At 38.1% G+C, this 18,049-nt stretch overlaps 1 protein-coding gene across 4 annotated transcripts in view; it reads right to left on the bottom strand.

The window, feature by feature from the left end:
• Positions 1-13,977, bottom strand: part of STXBP5 (syntaxin binding protein 5) — a 167,805-nt gene extending 153,828 nt beyond the window's left edge. For 3 of the 4 annotated variants that reach the window (XM_077896408.1, XM_077896409.1, XM_077896411.1), the window contains exons 1-2: positions 13,605-13,977; positions 12,036-12,133 (exon numbers count right to left, since the gene is read on the bottom strand). In XM_077896408.1, the coding sequence (XP_077752534.1) occupies positions 12,036-12,133; positions 13,605-13,757 (251 nt within the window). In that variant the 5' untranslated portion in view covers positions 13,758-13,977. The remainder of the gene's footprint in view (positions 1-12,035; positions 12,134-13,604) is intronic. The other variant, XM_077896410.1, reaches the window with a different exon arrangement.
• Between the last annotated feature and the right edge of the window lie 4,072 nt (positions 13,978-18,049).

Genomic DNA, 18,049 nt, shown 5'->3' with positions numbered 1-18,049 from the left:
TAGATGACCCTAGGTATAACAATGATTTTTTAGGTACCACACTAAAAGCACAAAAAAATAACTGATAAACTGGACTTCTTTAAAATTAAAATCTTGTGCTCTATAAGGTCAAGAGAATGAGAACACAGGCAATCAACTTGGAGAAAATACTGTAAAAGACACACCTGATAGAAAACTGTAATCCAAAATACACAAAGAACTCTTAAAATTCAACAATAAAAAAATGAACAATCCAATTAAAAAATGGGCCAAAGACATTAATAGACACCTCACCAAAGACATACAGATAGCAAACAAGGATATGAAAAGATGCTCCATATATCACCAGAGAAATGCAAACTAAAACAAGGAAACAGCTACAAACTTATCAAAATAGCCAACACCTAGATATGACATCAGAAGCTGATAAAAATGCAGATCAACAGAACTCAAGTTCATTAGTGGTGAGAATGTAAAATGGTACAGCTACTTTGGATGACAGTTTAGTAGTTTCCTATAAAACTGAAAACACGCTTATCATACATACAATCTAGTAATCACACTTGTTGGTATTTACCCAAAGGAGCTGAAAGATTATATTAACACACAAAAACCTACACAGGGATATTTATAGCTGCTTTATTCATAATTGCCCAAACTTGGAAGGAACCAATTTACCCTTCAGCAGGTGAATGAATAACTAAACTGTAGTAATCCAGATGTAAAAATCCAGATGTAAAGATGGACTTTGGATGATTATGTATCTGTGTAAGTTCATCAATTTTTAAAAATGTCCCACTCTGGTGGGGGATGTTGATAATGGCAGGGTTATGCTGAGAGCAGACAGGAAAATGTGGGTCTGCTGAATCCAAACACTGCTCAAAAAATAGTCTATTTAAAAAATTAATGTATTAATAAATGAAGTTAGCCACATGCTTATAAGGGAAGACATACTTAATTTTACTGCTGACTCACAATTTTAACACTGCTAGTCTGCTCTTTAAGTAAAAATGATAATGTGTACTATTACTGCAAAAAAAAATTTAATGAGATACTAAAAATAACTCTGAAAAATGCATAGATCAACATTTAAAACTTCCTTAATGGAACATAACTGTAACATTTTATAATATATGTCCAGTGGTATTTGAAAAATTATGTCAGTTAACTGCTTTCATGTGAATGAAAGGAATATCAAAACAAAAAAGTAACCACAGCATCTAGACTTATAGTATTCACGGGTTAAAACAGGCCTCTAGTTACCTCTTCCACTATTATTTTGAATAAGAATTTTTTATTATTGGTAAACAAATTAGAGATGTTGAAAATTTTTCATTCTTATTATTCCATTTTGGAGTGAGGATTGTCTCTAAAGGGGTCAAAATGAATTATATTTATTATCACAGGTAATTATTTAGAATAGCTTTTAATATATAAATATGCTTTGAAATGAAACACTTGCTCAGTTTATGAGACATACAGTCATAATAGTGGTCTGAGTTAGAGAAACAAGAAAGAATGTACATTCTGACATATCAGGTAAAAACAATCTTTTATCCCAGAATCCATTCTCAGATGCTTAATGGCTAAGTTCTTTTCTCAAGCATGGCAAAGAGAATTTTAAAAGAAAAATACAACCCATTATGAAAAATACAGTATAGAGACTGAATAGATGAAAAGTCTGCTCCAGCATTTTTTCTACTTTTCAAAAGACAAAAAGAAAAAAAATACACAAAAGGAAAGCAATTTAGCAGAAAGTACTGCAATAGCTGATGCCACTAGATTTATAGTCACCTCTGGCAGAGTACTGCTGTGAAAAAGCAGAGGTACTGCTATTACAAGAAAAGATTATGTAGTTTTGAGAAAGGGTAGGATTAATCACTCAATAGACAACCTCACCAAGAAAACTTCAAAAATTCTAGATAGCACTTACTGAAAGGAAAACATAAACAAAATTTAAACTAGGGATATACAAAATCCCTTATTTCAAAAAAAAAACTCATTATTTAAACAGTAGCGACCATGTTATTTCTAAGACTATATATTTTACAAATAACATGTGCTAAGCAAAACTTAATTTTCAAATGAGGAATTATAAAACCAAAAATATTAGCTCTTTTTTAGTTAAAATCTCTTTGTATTTTCCATTGTAAGGGAATCTAAGTTACTCTAGAACATTCATTTATTTATTCATTCATTCATTCATTCATTCATTCACTCATAGTAGGCTCCACTCCCAATGTGGGGCTTGAACTCACAACCCTGAGATCAAGAGTCACATGCTCTACCAACTGAGAAAGCCAGGAGCCCCTCAACATTCATTTTTAAATCATAGCACCTGTAAAAAGCTATAGCTCAGCATGCCATCATTTCATTTATTTGCTTATGTAACAACTTCTAGAAGCTTAACTAACACCAGTTAGAGAAATGGAATAAAGTAGAAATTAGCCTTATTTACAGAATAAATGTTATCTATACTTATTGCTACTTGAAAACGATGTAGTGAACTATAAAAATTTTTCAAAAAGATATAATTTCAGTTTCCATTTAAAGTAGCACACAGTCTTCCCAAGGGACATGCAATATATCTAACTCTAAAGAAGAATTTGCTTCTAGGAACTTTATGAGGTTTTTTTTTTTTTTCTTAAATACATCATTTTTCAGGTTTTCTTCCACAAATGAAAACTGTTATTTTTTTCATCAAAACTGGTAGACAACTACAAAATTGTAGTATTTTAGTAAGATGCTTACATTCACTTTTATCTTTAAAAGTTATCCATCGAAAAAAATTAAAAAATAAAATAAATAAATAAAAGCTATCCATTTAGGAGCACTTGGGTGGCTCAGTCAGTTAGAGGTGTCTGCCTTGGGCACAGATCACCATTTCAGGCATGACCTGGGATCTAGGCAGAGAGGTGCTTCTCCCTCTTCCTCTGCCCCTTCCCTCTGGCTTGTGTGTGCATGCTCTCACTCTCACAAATAAATAAATAAAATCTTTCAAAAAATAAAAAAATAAATCTAATTGTATCTACATCTCTATATTATTAATGAAAATATTTTTAAAAACTAAAGATGCAAACATTTTTAATTAAAATTAGATTAGTAAAGGTCTTAAACAAGCTGAATACTTCATTAATAGAACTGATGGCTGAACTGCTCCCAACAGATGCCTAGTTAAGCATCTTCATTATCATATTAATCCTTAAATAAAAAAAAAAAAAAGCCTCTTCCACAGGACCAAAAAATACTTACAAAAGTAATTTAACCTAGCTTGTAGAAGTACACATCATTAAGAATTACTAATTTTTTCTTAAATCACTTTCTATTTATAACTAAAAGGTTAAATTTAAACTGATTAAGTTTCACAAATTATACCTGCATTAACTATAAAAAAATGCCTGTAGTAGTTGCTTACTGAGCATTCCTCGCCACTACTGATTTAAAAGCAAAGCAGCCTCGTGACTTAAAACAAGGATTACAAAAACATTAGCTTGTGCACCAAATCACCCCACTACCTATTTTTATAAATAAAATGTTATTAAAACACATCTATACTGCTTCCTCCACATATTATCTATGGTTGCTTTTGTGCTACATTGGCAGTAGTTGTCAGAAACAAAAAGCTAGTATATTAACTATCCAGCCATTTACAGAAGTTTGCTGACTCCGGCAGCCGGGGTGGCTCAGCAGTTTAGCGCCACCTTCAGCCCAGGGCGTGATCCTGGAGACCGGGATCAAGTCCCGGGTCAGCTCCCTGCACAGAGCCTGCTTCTCCCTCTGCCTGTGTCTCTGCCTCTCCCTCTCTCTCTCTGTGTGTCTCTCATGAATGAATACATAAAATCTTTAAAAAAAAAAAAAAAAAAAAAGTTTGCTGACTCTTGAAGAATTTAGATCTTTAGTATTTTAAATGTATCTGAATGTACACACATATCTATCTTCTATAGGATATTTAGTAGAGAATCTATTGATCATTGAAGAATCTGTGTTCCTGAGGCACTTGGGTGGTTCAGTGTGTTGAGCGGCTGACTCTTGGTTTCAACTCTGGTGGTGATCTCAAGGTCCTGAGGTCAAGCCCTGTATGGGGCTCTGCACTCAGCAGGAAGTCTGCTTCAGGATTCTCTTTCCCTCTGTCCCTCCCCTTTCCCTCCTCTAGAATAAATAAATCTTTTCTTAAAAGATTCTGTGTTCCTTCTGTTGTGATTTTAGAATTGTATGCCAACTACTTTCCAGTTTCTGGACTTTTTTTTTTTTTAAGATTTCATTAATTTGAGAGAGAGCACAAACAGGGGGAACAGCAGAGAGAGAGAGAAGTAAATTCCCCACTGAGCAGGGAGCCCCATGAAGGGGTCAATCCCAGGACCTTGGGGTCATGACCTGAACCAAAGGCAGATGCTTAACCAACTGAGCCACTCAAGCACCCCTAGTTTCTGGACTCTTGATAAAACAGTTACTGGTTAATTCTGTTTTGCATTGCTTTAAACTCCACTGCATCTTCTCGTATGCAGTAATGTTTCTGACAGTTGTTTTAAGAGAAAATACTACTCAATATTTTAGCTATAATTTCAAAAAGGTCTAATTTTAGCCAGTTAAAATATCTACATATTACTTATAAAGAATGGTAATGTGGAAATTTAGATTTTAAATGCTGAATTAAGAAAAAGATGGCTACATGGGTGGAACTCGGAATGGAATTAAATCATATAATCACAAAGACAAAGGCACTGAGCTTTAAAGATAAGAATTGTTTTAATAGGGAAAATAATATTCTAGTCTGAGGGAATCACGAAATACATGACCCTTTGTTGAACAGTGAGTATTTAAGAAGTAAACCATGTCAACAATTCTTTCCTCTACTTACCCTCCACAGCCAAAGAAAAAAGTTATCCAGTAAACAAAACCAGTATGCAAAAATTTCTTTAAAATGAAACACAAGAGAGTAAGAGATTAAAGCAACTGATATTACTAAATCCAAAAGTAACTACTAGGTATTTAAATTCTTTAAAAATGTTGTTATAACATTAATATATGGAAGTTGGTTATCTTTCTTCTTTATTGTTGCAAATAAAAATTAGAAATAGGTTCAATTAGGTTCAAATTAAAGTCTAAGACAATTATAAACATAACCATCTTTACAGGAAGAAGTCTGAGTAGTTAAATTAGAGGGGTACTGCTTCTTAGACTGATTTGAGTCATATGTGACTAAGAGAAGAGAGAAGCATCAAGCACCTTTTGGTAGTCCTTCATGGACTCCATTTATTTCATACAAATCAAGGCAACAAGCACCTTGTTGGTCAAACAAAAACATTTCATGATCTAAATCCCAAGATACTGAGTATCCCTTCTGACAAATATGCCAAATCATGGCAGAAAACTCTCATTTAAACATTACAAAACAAAACTGACACTCATGATTAACTTTATTCTTGTAAATAATGTGTCACTTCCAATGCATGAAGTTAAAGCCAAACAAAAACAACCAAAGCTTACCTTTTATTTAGTGATGTGCACCCCTATAGTCCAATCATTTACATGTACGTTACTAGCTACCACTGCTCCAAGTTACTAAACAATTACCAAATTTAGCACTCAAATTACATACCAGCAATTCAACAGTCTTTATATTAAGTCCTTTATATAAAAATAAAATCATGTGATTAGGAACTGTGAAAATTAGTAATGGGAAACCTCACTAGAGGAGTTAGGAGGTTTTGGCAGAGGAGTTCTCAGGCCCTAGTACTCGTAGTTAGTTGCAGAGCTAATAGGAAGAAATGGATGGGATCCCGCAGTGGATACCTCTCTATTATTCCAGCCAGAGGAAGAGACACTTTTCTCATTTCCTCACTGCCACTCCCCACCCCAGGCAATAGCTCCACCAATGAGAAGCCACTGCACTGAACTCCTGGTTTATTCCAATGTAGTTCTTAAATGCCTTCCCAACTTACCCCTCTTCTCCTTAAAAAAAGGGTTCCTATCCATTGTTCCCTGCACTTGTCTACAGGTTTTCAGCAGCAGCAGCAGCAGCAACCTGGTTTGCTTCAGGTTGCAATCCTCTTTTATTTCTAATAAACCCATCTGTTATTGGTAAAAAATTGACAGTTTTACTTTTAAGATTAACAAAACTCAGTAGTAATTTTATGTAATTTCATTTTAATTTTATATCCTTACTATTTACACCCAAGATAGGAAAAGTAAACTTTGTTAACAATATTTTTAAAATACCCAAGTTTCCTATGTCATAATGAGACCTTATCTGTTATACAATAAAAATGCAATAACCTAGTATCTTAAGTATTCAATGTGAGTTGTGTTTCAACAATGAAAAAAGAGCATGTTTTTCATATGCTTTTTCCGGCTCCCTTTTGTAAACAGAAGTTTACATTTGTACATCTATGGACTTGGATTTTGAATGCAATCAATAGATACAAAGTAAAGGGCTCCCCAAAGGGATGGAGTCTAATACTTTACTCTCTTTAACAAGTACTCAGAACAATTAATTAGAAGACCCCTCTAGACAGAAATGGTTCAGAGCATTCCCAAATTGTCCACAGAAAAAGAAATTCTAAGATCCTAGAACTGGAAGAACTCCAGATATCACACATCCCAATTTCCCCATTTTACAGGGAAGGAGACTGAAGCCCAGACATTTTAGCCAGTTTAACCAAAATTAGTCTGAAGACTAGAACACCAATCTAAAGTCAATCTTCGAAATCCTTTACCTTTTCCCTTCAGGACGGCAAAGTCAGGTTATGATTTTCAAAGTAATGATACTAAAAAAAACAAATGGAAAACAAAGAATACCAAACAAATAAAAACCCATCTACTTAAGGCAGAAAGGCTTACTAAGCAGAATTGATTCTCTACTAATTTTCAATTCCATTCAGATTCTATCATACCTTGTTTCCCTCAAAAAGAAATTCACTGCAAAGTAACTGCTTCCAGCCAGGCATCGTTTCTGGTTGTTTCTAAGGTACAAGTGCCTATTCCTCCTGCTGCAGTAGTTCATGCTGAGAATCTCAACCTACTGCTGACACAGTACTCATGCTTCCTTTTATACAAAGTCCTCTTTAATAAAGAGTTAAGAGTTGAGAACTAAAAGTATTTCAAAGTCCTTGTTTCTCCTCTAGAGCTAGAATTCCAAATGACTAGGATTCTTCCACAGACAAAAAGGGTGGCAGCGGAGAAGAGGAGATACAAATTTGGCCTAATTCCAGATAAATTTCACTTTTAACTTTCATTTTTAAGTAATCTGAACAAAAATTAGATTTCTAATACTGTAATTGTTTTACAAAATAAAACTAATAAGCAGCAAGTCTAACATTCAAATGCTATCTTACAAGTGCAAAATCACTAAGCAATCATTTATCGCCTACTATGTGCATGAAAATTTCACATATATTATCCTATCACATCTCAACAGCAATTTTGAAACCTTGTGATTGAGAAGAACAGAGCCATTGAAAGACTCTTAAAAAAAAACAGTATTTTTTCAAGATTTTTTAAAAAGAGTACATTAGCTATAAAAATAAATGAAATTACAGACTTCTTAAACAGTGCCTGGTACCTAGTTGCCTCTCAACAACTATTTGTTGGAATAAAATAATGAAGGTCTTGAATATTAAAACTACAGAAAAACTCTCATAATATCATATATTGAATATTCACCAAAACAGTCTCTGCATGGCCTTCAAAGCATTACTGCATTTAATCCTGATGCCAATCTCATAACCTAGGTAGGATTATCCTATATAACTGATGAATAACTTGGGCTAAATCCAGTGGAACACCTGGAACTGTGTGAGTCTAGGCTGCCATACTGACAGCAGGGGTAACCCTGGCATTTAGTAGGTAGAAGCCAGGGATATTAAAGAGCCTGCAATGTGCTGGACAAACCCACATAATTATCCAGCCCAAAATGCTACCACTACTGAGAGACACATGACCAAAAAATAAATAGATAATTGCAATGATTCCTCACCACATAATATCCAGATAACTCATGTTAACATTCAAGGTTCTCCACCTACTGGCTCCTATTTCTGTCTCCAACTGAAATAGGATCACTATTCCAAACTGTCTTCTTAGTATTCCTCTTAACTATAATTTGCTTCTCTACTATTGCCCAAACTGTTTGCCTAGAATAATTTCCCCAATGCCTCTTCCCTGTTACTCTGTGTGATCTCTACCTACTAATGTGTAGAAAGGTTATCAATCTGCAATCTTTACCTGCAATCTGACTCTGCAGAATGTCCAAAGTGTCCCAAATAATATTCTAAATTCAATTGTTTAACTACTTCTAGTCTTTAAGTTAGGGCTGGAAACTTTCTAAAGAATCACATTCTCCATTTCTTTTAAACACTCACCTAGAATGATATATAGCCACATGAAATTACAGAATTGTTTCTTGAAGAAATCACCTAATACACCATCTTCATTTTAAGAAGAAAAACAACAACAACAACACTGAAAAACATCTAATTTCTTAGTGGCAAGAAAAGAACCAGAATTTAGGCCATAGTTTTATTATAACATAACGTTAGCACTTAATAAGAACTCCAATATACAAAAATCATCCTATGAGCCTGCATTCAGCAACATTACACTGCAGTTTAAAAGACAATCCATGCTTTATCAGAGATTGCTATTTTACTGTATCTTCCGCAAGTCAAGAAGACATGAGGTTTTTAAATGTTGAAAATTATAACAAAAATTCATACATTTTTATAGAAAATTCAATAAATTTGAGATTTCATTTTTCTGCTTAGTCCTTGAAAAAGTCACACATAAAATGACTTCATTGTATTTAGACAAAAAACATTATAAAGATCAGAGTAGCCCATGGTTATAGTAATTCAAAATTATACTAGAAAACCAGGAGTCTAGATAAGGACAACAACAGCATTACTAAAAATGCCTTCATTCTTCAGTTAAAACCTTTTTCCATTTCTAGATATTGATATGAAAACAATTAGATTATTTTATCCCAATAATTTTCAACCCTGGATTAATCATAAAAATCAAGTTATTCTAATTTCTATATGACAAAAAGGAGAGAATTAAGATAAATCACATCACGGCTATACAGGACTCGGTATATAAACTTATGTTTTCCTGCTTCCTATCAGTAAGTACATTCCAACCTCACATTCTTTTCAGAAGCCAGGAAGATTGAACATAAAGCAAGTTAATAGTATCATTCACTTGCTACACATTAATGCAGGAAACATTAAAATTATCTTGCTTCATTTCTAGTTAGAGATTATTTAAAAAATCAGATTTTCACTAATTCTTGTCTGTAAACATTAAATATCAATGTAACTTTCTCCTCTAGTCTTTTTATACATCAAAGCAGATTAATTTAGTACAGTCCAACACTGAGGAGGACATTCTATTAGATTAGAAATGCAATGCAAATTCTAATAGCCCAATTCTACTTCTGAAAACATCTCCTATTTTCTGCTCCAAGTCAAAGGAAAGAAAACACTTTATCTATTAGTATATATCTGCTCCAAAGACACTTGTTAGGACAAATTTATTACAGGCTACAAGAGTCTAATATGTGAAGAAAATAAAGGACTGAAAGAAACCAATCAAAATTGCAAAAAATATTAAAGAGCAAGAGCAAAAGAATATACCTGTAATAAGTCTGCGTGTTAGGCCAATAGAGAGTTTTGAAATTAGGAACTATTAATTTTAGTTTAGCTTTAAAAACAAAGAATAGAGAAACATAGATCTTCAATCACTATGTGGAAATTAAATAAAAATGACTAAAGGTCTTTGTCATTTTCTATAAATCAAAGCCACAATAAATAAAGCTTAAGTAGCTTAGCTGCAACTTAAACCTAACAGAAGAAACGACTAGCTGGTATTACTGGTAGGCAAACCAATTTATCACTCTGGAATGTTCATATAAATCTCATTAAAAAGAAACACGTTTGGTAAATAGTTTTCCTGACTCCATTCTAAATATACTAATAGAGATGTTAAAATTAAAAAAAAATTAGAGTGTAACTGTAAACTATAATTATAGGTTCACTTTCATTTAGTCCTTAGCAAGTCATGTATAAGTGAGGATTTTGGACATCTGACCCTTGATTTTATTTGACAATTAGAATCAAGCCTGTATTTTAATTTCTTTGTGTTAACTTGCTAATTACGCAGATGCATTAAGGCTAACAGTCTTGTCTAAGAAAAGATCTGGTTTTATAAAAGTGGACTCACTGGTGGTATTTACTTGTATTAAAAATGAAAGGGGCAGACTTGCTATTAAAAGAAAAAAGTTATATACTATTGGAAAATTGAGACTACACTGAGATAATAGTAAAACTTAAACCCATTTAAAAAAAAAAAGTAAAATCTAAAAATAACTGATCTCTTTTTTCCTTTAATCCAGTGATGATATTTTTGGGAGGGAGGGAACAAAAAAAGTCTTTTAGTTCCAAAGAGTCCATCTAGTGACAACAATGAACTATTCTTGTCACTACATGATGTTTTGCTAAATACCTAGCACTCACAATGACAAAATTAAGTTTCTGTTCCAACTTCACAAGACTAAAATAGGAACTCTAAACTAGAAGGTAATGATCACTGGATTTAGGAATAAAAACAACTAAACACTTGCAGCCAAAAATATTCCTGTCTCAAATATCCAGATATTTGGGCAAGAGCCCTTTAGACATACTCTTAGAAATTCACAGCTTCAGATCTAGCCTGGTCACATTCTACCATTTCAACTGAACACGTGCACTACTGGCATCTACTATGAATATAGACATCACTCAATAATACATACAACCGCCCATCTGAAAACTTTTCTAAGTATTTTGAAAGATAACACACTAATCATAAATGAAACTTGAGGCATATTCTGATACCATATACAGTAGTTCTTTGAAATGAAGATTTTAAAAGATCATAAGGAAAATCAAGGCATATGTTTAACTAAAATGCAGTTTCCTCCTCTCTTCTCAGGACCCAGATAAATCGAAAATGTGGGGGGTAAAGCTCCCTCCTTCTCTTTATTTTTTTGAGAACAGTACTTCTATTGTGATTATCTCATGACTTTTTTTTCTTATTACAAACACATTACTTCAATATGTAGAAGCAAATCCTAAAGATGAACATAGCATCTGCTTTTAAAAATCTTATGTTTAATTTTAAGAATAAGGGTAATTTTAATTAAGTATGGTTAAATTTCATGACAAAAGCAAACAGTTTTATTTCAAATTAAATACTGTAAAAGTGAAAAGTATTCTCCACTGTTCAGACTAAAAAATTGATCTTGAAGAATGAGTAGGCACATGGAAAAACTATACTATGCCATGACAAAACTATTATAGTTCATGCATAGTCAAGAAAAATAATTCTCCGTATATTAATGCTTTGGAGTACAGCTAACTTATCAGTTTTTACATCAACATAACAAAAGGGAAAACATCAAGAGAATATACTTATCCATTTGCATTATGGTAACAAAATGCTCTAAAACTTCTAGAAATATCAACCCTTCCTATTTACTTAATTTTATGTAAATTAATTTACAGGGTTTGTCTTCAATTTTTTTTCTCAATGGGCAAGTCAGAAACAAATCAAATTCAACCTCTAATTCATCAGAATGATAGGTCATAAATTCACTATCTACCAATGCACAGTATTTTTAAAAAGCAATTAAGGTGTGTCCTATGCTGTTGCTTTTAAACATCATTTCAAACCATATTCCATTCAATACACTCCTAGCATAAGCAGACAGATGTCCCCTTAGAAACTTCTAGCCCCTTGCAAAGACTGTAGTTACTACAGCAAAACTTTAGAACTGGATGTGAATACATAGCTACATAGCTAGCTACCATAAACGGAGAGATGAGAAACATCCCAGCAATATATAGCCTGAATAGATGTATAATCAAGGGAAAAGCCAACACCACATGATTTCACAATACATATGTACCTGATCATACCATTTCTTTGGAATTAAAACAGGAAAAGCAACCAATCAGCAGTACAGAAGGACTGGAAAGAATACAGTAAAAGTGAAAAAAAAAATTAAATGAAAAGGATACAGCCTTAAAGCACCAGTCTGAGTTCCAACTGCCAGGATCTTCTGTACAGGATCAAAGGCCAGGGCTGACGGTTGATAGGGAAATCCATGGCGAACAGTCTAGGGATGGGCAAATGACATCACAGCAACCAAGGCAGCAAGTGGAATTTAAAAACAGAAAAGTCAATAAAGGCATTAGAACCTAGAACCAATTAAAAGCGATGCAGAACACATACACATGCACTTACCGCCTTAAAAAACAAAAAACAAACAAAAAACCCCCTACAAAATCTACATTAACAAAATTTATTTACATAGAACCTGAAACCAAAAAAAAATATGTGTGTGTATACATCTCTCCCAATGTTACACTTCAATTTCTGCCTTTCTACAATATTGATATTCTATAGGAAAAAAAAATTTACTTGTGTTGTACACTATCAAGTCTGAGACCAAAATACTGAAGTTTTCAGTAGTCAAAAATTCTGTAAATTAATGTAAAAAATTAATGTAGAAACGCAATCCATGCTTTATTTCAAGTGTGAGAACTTCATTACTTTATTCGGATGTCAAATGCCAGCTACTGCTAAAAAAAAAAAAAAAAGCTGTTGTACTATTACTTTTGTCAAGGGTTCAGTAAAGCAATTATCTATCCAAAATTTTGCAATTTTAACAGGATGAAAATAAGTACAACATATATTTTTGCATTTTGCTATTAAACCCTGAATTTTAGGGCAGTAAGGCAAAAACGTGTATTTAGACATTTCTAGAAACTGACATATGAACACATGGTACTTTATGGCAAGTATTAATATCAAGTCAAGTTTGTATTTCTTACTGAGCATCCAGTGAATTAATTCGCTGCATCATTCTTTCTGAATTACAAACCGCTATGGCAATGGTGCCATTAATAGGCAAAAAGAAAAAAGAGAAAGAAAAGAAAAGAAAAGAAAAGAAAAGAAAAGAAAAGAAAAGAAAAGAAAAGAAAAGAAAAAAAGAAAAGAAAAGAAAAGAAAAGAAAAGGAAAAGAAAAAAGAAAAGAAAAGAAAAGAAAAGAAAGGAAAGGAAAGGAAAGGAAAGGAAAAGAAAAAGAAAAAAAGAAAGAAATCACAGGACCTACTTTTTACCCAAACATAATGATAAAAGGACCCTGTGATTTCGTTTTTTAGGCTTCCTAGCACATTCTAAGGGAAAGGTTGATAAGCAAATATCCAGTGGAACAGGTTTGGCTTTTGGATGAACAATATTCACTAGACACTGTTTCCAAAGGAAACTTCGAAGTTGGTGAATTACATTAGAAATGCTTGGATATTAAGGCTATAAAGGTTATTAAGAATACTGGTTAAAGGTCGGCAAAATACGTTAGAAGCAACCTTGAAACGACTGCTGCATGTGAAAAGGGGAGAGGGGGGGGGGGGGAAAAAACCCAAAAGGAGTTAAGATGATGTCAATCTCCAAAATAACCCACTAGGCAAATGTTTGCTTGAGGAGGAGCGAGCGCTTCATTCGAGGTCTAATTGTCCCTGGCATTCGATCCCGAGCTGCCCCCCACCCCGACCCCAATTTTCGCGGGGCCGCGCGCTCCGCTCACCTTGCAGAGCTGGAAGTGCTCGGACTGGAGCGTCTCCTGGATCTCGGGCTCCCGGGTCCCCGCCGGGTGCTGCTGCTGCTGCTGCTGCTGCGAGGCCGAGGACGAGCCGGCGGTCAGGCCGTCCAGCACCTTCCTGATGTTGAATTTCCTCATGGTCTCGGCGGGGCTCCCCCGCGGCCCGCGAGGGGAGGCGAGCGGCGTCCCTCGGCGCGGGGAACCGAACCCGGGCCGAGGGCAGCGTCCGCCGAGGACGACGCGGAGGAGTGGGGCCGAGCGGGCGCGCGGGGGGAAGCGGGCAGCTGGGGAGAAGCGCTAGAGGATCCAAACAGGAAATGCCGCGACGACGAGCCCCGGCGGCGGACCCTCTGGGTCCAAGGCCGCCGCCGCCGCCGCCTCGCCCCGCGGCCCGGCGGCGCAGCAGTGGCGGCGGCGCGCGGAGCCCGCACTGCCCGGCCTCACCTGGCCGCGGGCTGACTCTGCGCCGCGCCGCCGCCCCGGCTCGCCCCCGCCGCCGCCGCCGCCGCGTCCATGGCCCGCGGCCCCGCCGCTGCGCGCCCGCCCCGGCCCCGCAGTCCTACGGCGCTTCCTCCCGCTCCCGCTCCTGCGCCGCCGCCGCCGCCGCCGCCTCCTCCCGGGGGTCGCCGGCCCTCCGTCCGCGGCCGCCGCTCGGCCTCCGCGCCACTCAGCGCCGCTGCCCGCCCGGCATCGCACGCAGGGCGCCCGGGCTGGGTCGCCGCGCTCTCCGCCTCGCTCCTCCGCCGCCGGACCGGCGCCCTCGCTCCTTTAGAGCCCCCGCTGCCCTGCTCAGGCGCCGCCGCCGCCGCCGCCGCCGCCCCGCCGCTCCCTCTCGCCTGACAGGGCGCCTCGGCGCACGACACCAACGCCCGCCCCGAGCAGCAGCGGCAGCCGCGGTTCCAGCGCCGGCCGCGGCGGTGGCGGTGGCGGTGGCGGCAGCTGGGCCTCCGCCGAGCGGAGCTGCTGAGCATGCGCACGCGCCCCGCAGCGCCCGCTCCCGCTCCCGCCCCCCTCCCCCCTCCCCTCTCCCCTCTCCCCGCTCCCCGCGCGCCCCCTCCGCGGGAGTGGAGCTGGGGCTTAAATTACCCTCTGCGAAAATCCCAGACCCCGGGGTAAATTTCTCCCACCCCAACCTCCGGGCGGGGGGACGCGGCCGCTTCTCCTGCAGCTGAGAGCGTAAAAAAATGTTGACTAAAGAGCCGCAGGAAGCCTTGATTTTAAATACGGTCATTAAAGCGGGGGTTTGTGTTCTCACCCTTTAATGAGGCGCACGCTCCTGGCTGCGGGCTGCGATATCGCTCTACTGATGGGCTTTGTTTTGCATTGAGTTGGATTTGATTTTGGGGAGGGAAAAAAGCGGTTATGTCTGTGGTTAAAGGATGACAGACCTACGTACTAGAAAAGGAAAGGAGGTAAACCGGGGGGAGACGGGGAGACGGGGAGGGGATTATTTCCTGAATCTGTTACTGTTGGGTCAGATTAAAGCGTGGCCATGGCAGGTAGCTGCTGGGAGGGGAGCCGTTCCAAGGCTGCGAGCGTGTCTGCCCGGGCCAGGGACACCCCGCCTCCGGACTCAGTCCGCCGGCTAGGGTGGGTGGGGATGGAGGCGGCCGCAAAGGTGGAAGTAAACCCCGCACTGCCCCTCTGCTTCTGAACCTACAATCCGCCTCGTAACGCTGATGGTCCGCTAAGTAATCCCCAGCCGCTTCTCCACTCCTGCGAGGGGGGAAGACGGGGGCAGGATGAAGGGTTTGCTCAGACTTCTCCGCTTCTTTACTGGCACAGCCTCGCGTGGAGGTCTAGAGACCAACGTCTGGCTCAAGTTTGCAAAGGTAGAGAGATTCCTGCTATAGGGGCACCCTCCCCTATAGAGCGTGTTCAAGAAAGAAAGGTGGACGGGGAAGCAAGAAGCATTCGATGGGAAAGGATGTGGGAACGGGGTGGAAAACGTAAGGAAGGATGCGGGCGCATGAAGACTGATCCTGATTCGTGGGGTGGGTGGGGGGTGGAGTGAGTGGGGTGCGCCGGAGGTGGAGGGAAGGCACTCTCCCGAGTTAATAACTTCGCCCCAGACGGTCCAGTCTAGAGGCGAGGAAGAGATACAAAGGGTTTCCTGAACCCAAATCAGAGGTGCCCGCCCTCTTCTTTGTGATTGGCCGCCTCCTGCCCGGTTCGGGGAAGTTCTCGCCACACTATTGGTTGACGTGACAAGCCTTTAAGAATATTCAGCAAACCGGCTACGACTGGGGCTTTGGGGATTTTGGGAAATGTAGTTCTCGGTGGAGCTTCCGCATCCAGGGACGAGGTCTTAACGCTTGAACCTGTCCAATTGTTTTTGTTGCATACTATGTATTGAACCACTCAGTTCATTCACTGGGTACAACGGACAATAAAGCAAATTTGGGGGTTTTCTCAAGCTATTTCAAAGCGGCTCTGAAATTCTTGTTTACCAATTTGGTTCTCTGAAACACATTTTGAGTTCGAGTCATTGTGCTGGTAGACCAAGACACAGAAATGCAATACCTGCCTTTGACAAGCTCGCCACAGCCTAAAGAGGGCAAACCTCTCACAACAAGTAATTGTGCAACGATACGATGAGTTCACCGATGGAATCTTGCACAAGGACTAAAAAAGAGTAACTTAACCAGCCAAAAACAAAACAAAACAAAACAAAACAAACAAACAAACCTAGATATGGTGATACACACAGTAGTTGAATTCAGATAAATAGGAACTGACCAGGGAAAGAGGAGGAAGGACATCCGAAGGTAGATGGGGAGCTTATGGAAAGTACTTGGAGAGCTTTTTAAAAATACCAATACATCCATAGAGGAAAACTGCAAAAGAGATCATTTCCCCCACAAAATGTTCTGATCCACCTTTTCATTGTAAGTTGGGAATAAATTTATAAAGCTCTTCAGAGAAGGGACAGCTTCTTGCTGAGAGGACTTGTGGTGCAGTGGAAAAATCCTAGGCTCTGTTGTCTGCCAGACATGGATTTCAATCCAGGCCTTGGTGATAATGTGCAACATTGAACAAATTCCTTACCTTTCCTAAGGGTCAGATTCCTCATATGTAAAATGAAATTAATACTACCTTCTTCTTAGGGATTTGTGAGGATAAACTAGAAACAAATATAAGTTTGCACTGTGTTGCTTAGCACTCTGTAGATACTAAAAAATGTCAGTTTTTCCATTTTACTATCAGGGTCCTTGAGGTGACAGGTATTCAAGAGATTACTAATTTAAACCAGTTCCCCGGCAGCCCCGGTGGCTCAGCAGTTTGGCGCCGCCTTCAGCCCAGGGCGTGATCCTGGAGACTCGGGATTGAGTCCCATGTCCAGCTCTCTGCTTGGATCCTGCTTCTCCCTCTGCCTCTGTCTGTGTGTGTGTGTGTCTTTCATGAGTAAATGAATTTAAAAAAAAAAAAATCTTAAGCCAGTTCCCCATTTCTTACTTTACAATCTTTGTTTTGATTTTCATGCCTCATCCCTCTCATCAGATTATGAATTCATCCTGGCATTCCCAAAACTTCAGTTCATAGAGGACACATGATGTTTAAGATGAATGTGGAGCATACCTGCTAATGGAGGTTAGCTTTGTGAACTTGCAATCCATCCTCTCCAAGCTCAAGGAGACCAGGACATATCCAGAATTCTGTTAACTAAAAAATAACAATGCCCCGAAATATTTACCTTGTGATAGCAAAAATAAAATAATGGCTCTTGAAACTAATGGTTTTTCTCATAAGTCAGTTTCAATTGATCAATTGATTTTTAAAATTAAGATAGAAAAAAAGAAAAATTAAGACATAAAATTAAGGATCAAAATTAATAATTTAAGTCAAGAATAAAATGATTAAAATTTTAATTTATGTTATGCATTTTAATGTTTAGCACAGAGATTTATTTACCCTTAATAATCTCTCAACAAAGATTTATTTTTGTTTGTTTTAATGAATAGAATCCGTATATTGATTCCAAACAATTCAGTAGCTTCTGCCTTTGGGCAAGCAACATTCTCTCAAATGAATTTTTTGTTTACCTATTGGTAAATATGGACCAGGAGATGATGATGTAATAGTATATGCCACTGACAAATTATAGATAGTTATATTACATTTAGCTGAGTCAAGACAGCTTGAAACAATACTCATTTAATACAATGAAAAGAAAAAGGAAAATCGACATACAAAAAGAAAGGCACCTCATTAAATTACTCAGCATGGAAAGCCAAAGACCAAAGATTCATAACATTCCGGAAGCTGCCAGTCCTCATTGCATTGTTTAAAGGCTACCAGACTAATGAAGGCTCTGTGATTGGTCTCATGGGGGTCACTGGGATGCTGATTGAGAGGAATAAAATAGACACTGAAGATAAATATTTTAATGAGAAATTCTATTACAAGCAAAATCTTTCTGGAAATAGACC

Source organism: Canis aureus, chromosome 1 (genome assembly GCF_053574225.1).
Source record: "Canis aureus isolate CA01 chromosome 1, VMU_Caureus_v.1.0, whole genome shotgun sequence".
Taxonomy (NCBI): domain Eukaryota; kingdom Metazoa; phylum Chordata; class Mammalia; order Carnivora; family Canidae; genus Canis; species Canis aureus.
The sequence above is the reverse complement of the archived record's forward strand: the minus strand, read 5'-3'. Positions and strand labels throughout refer to the sequence as shown.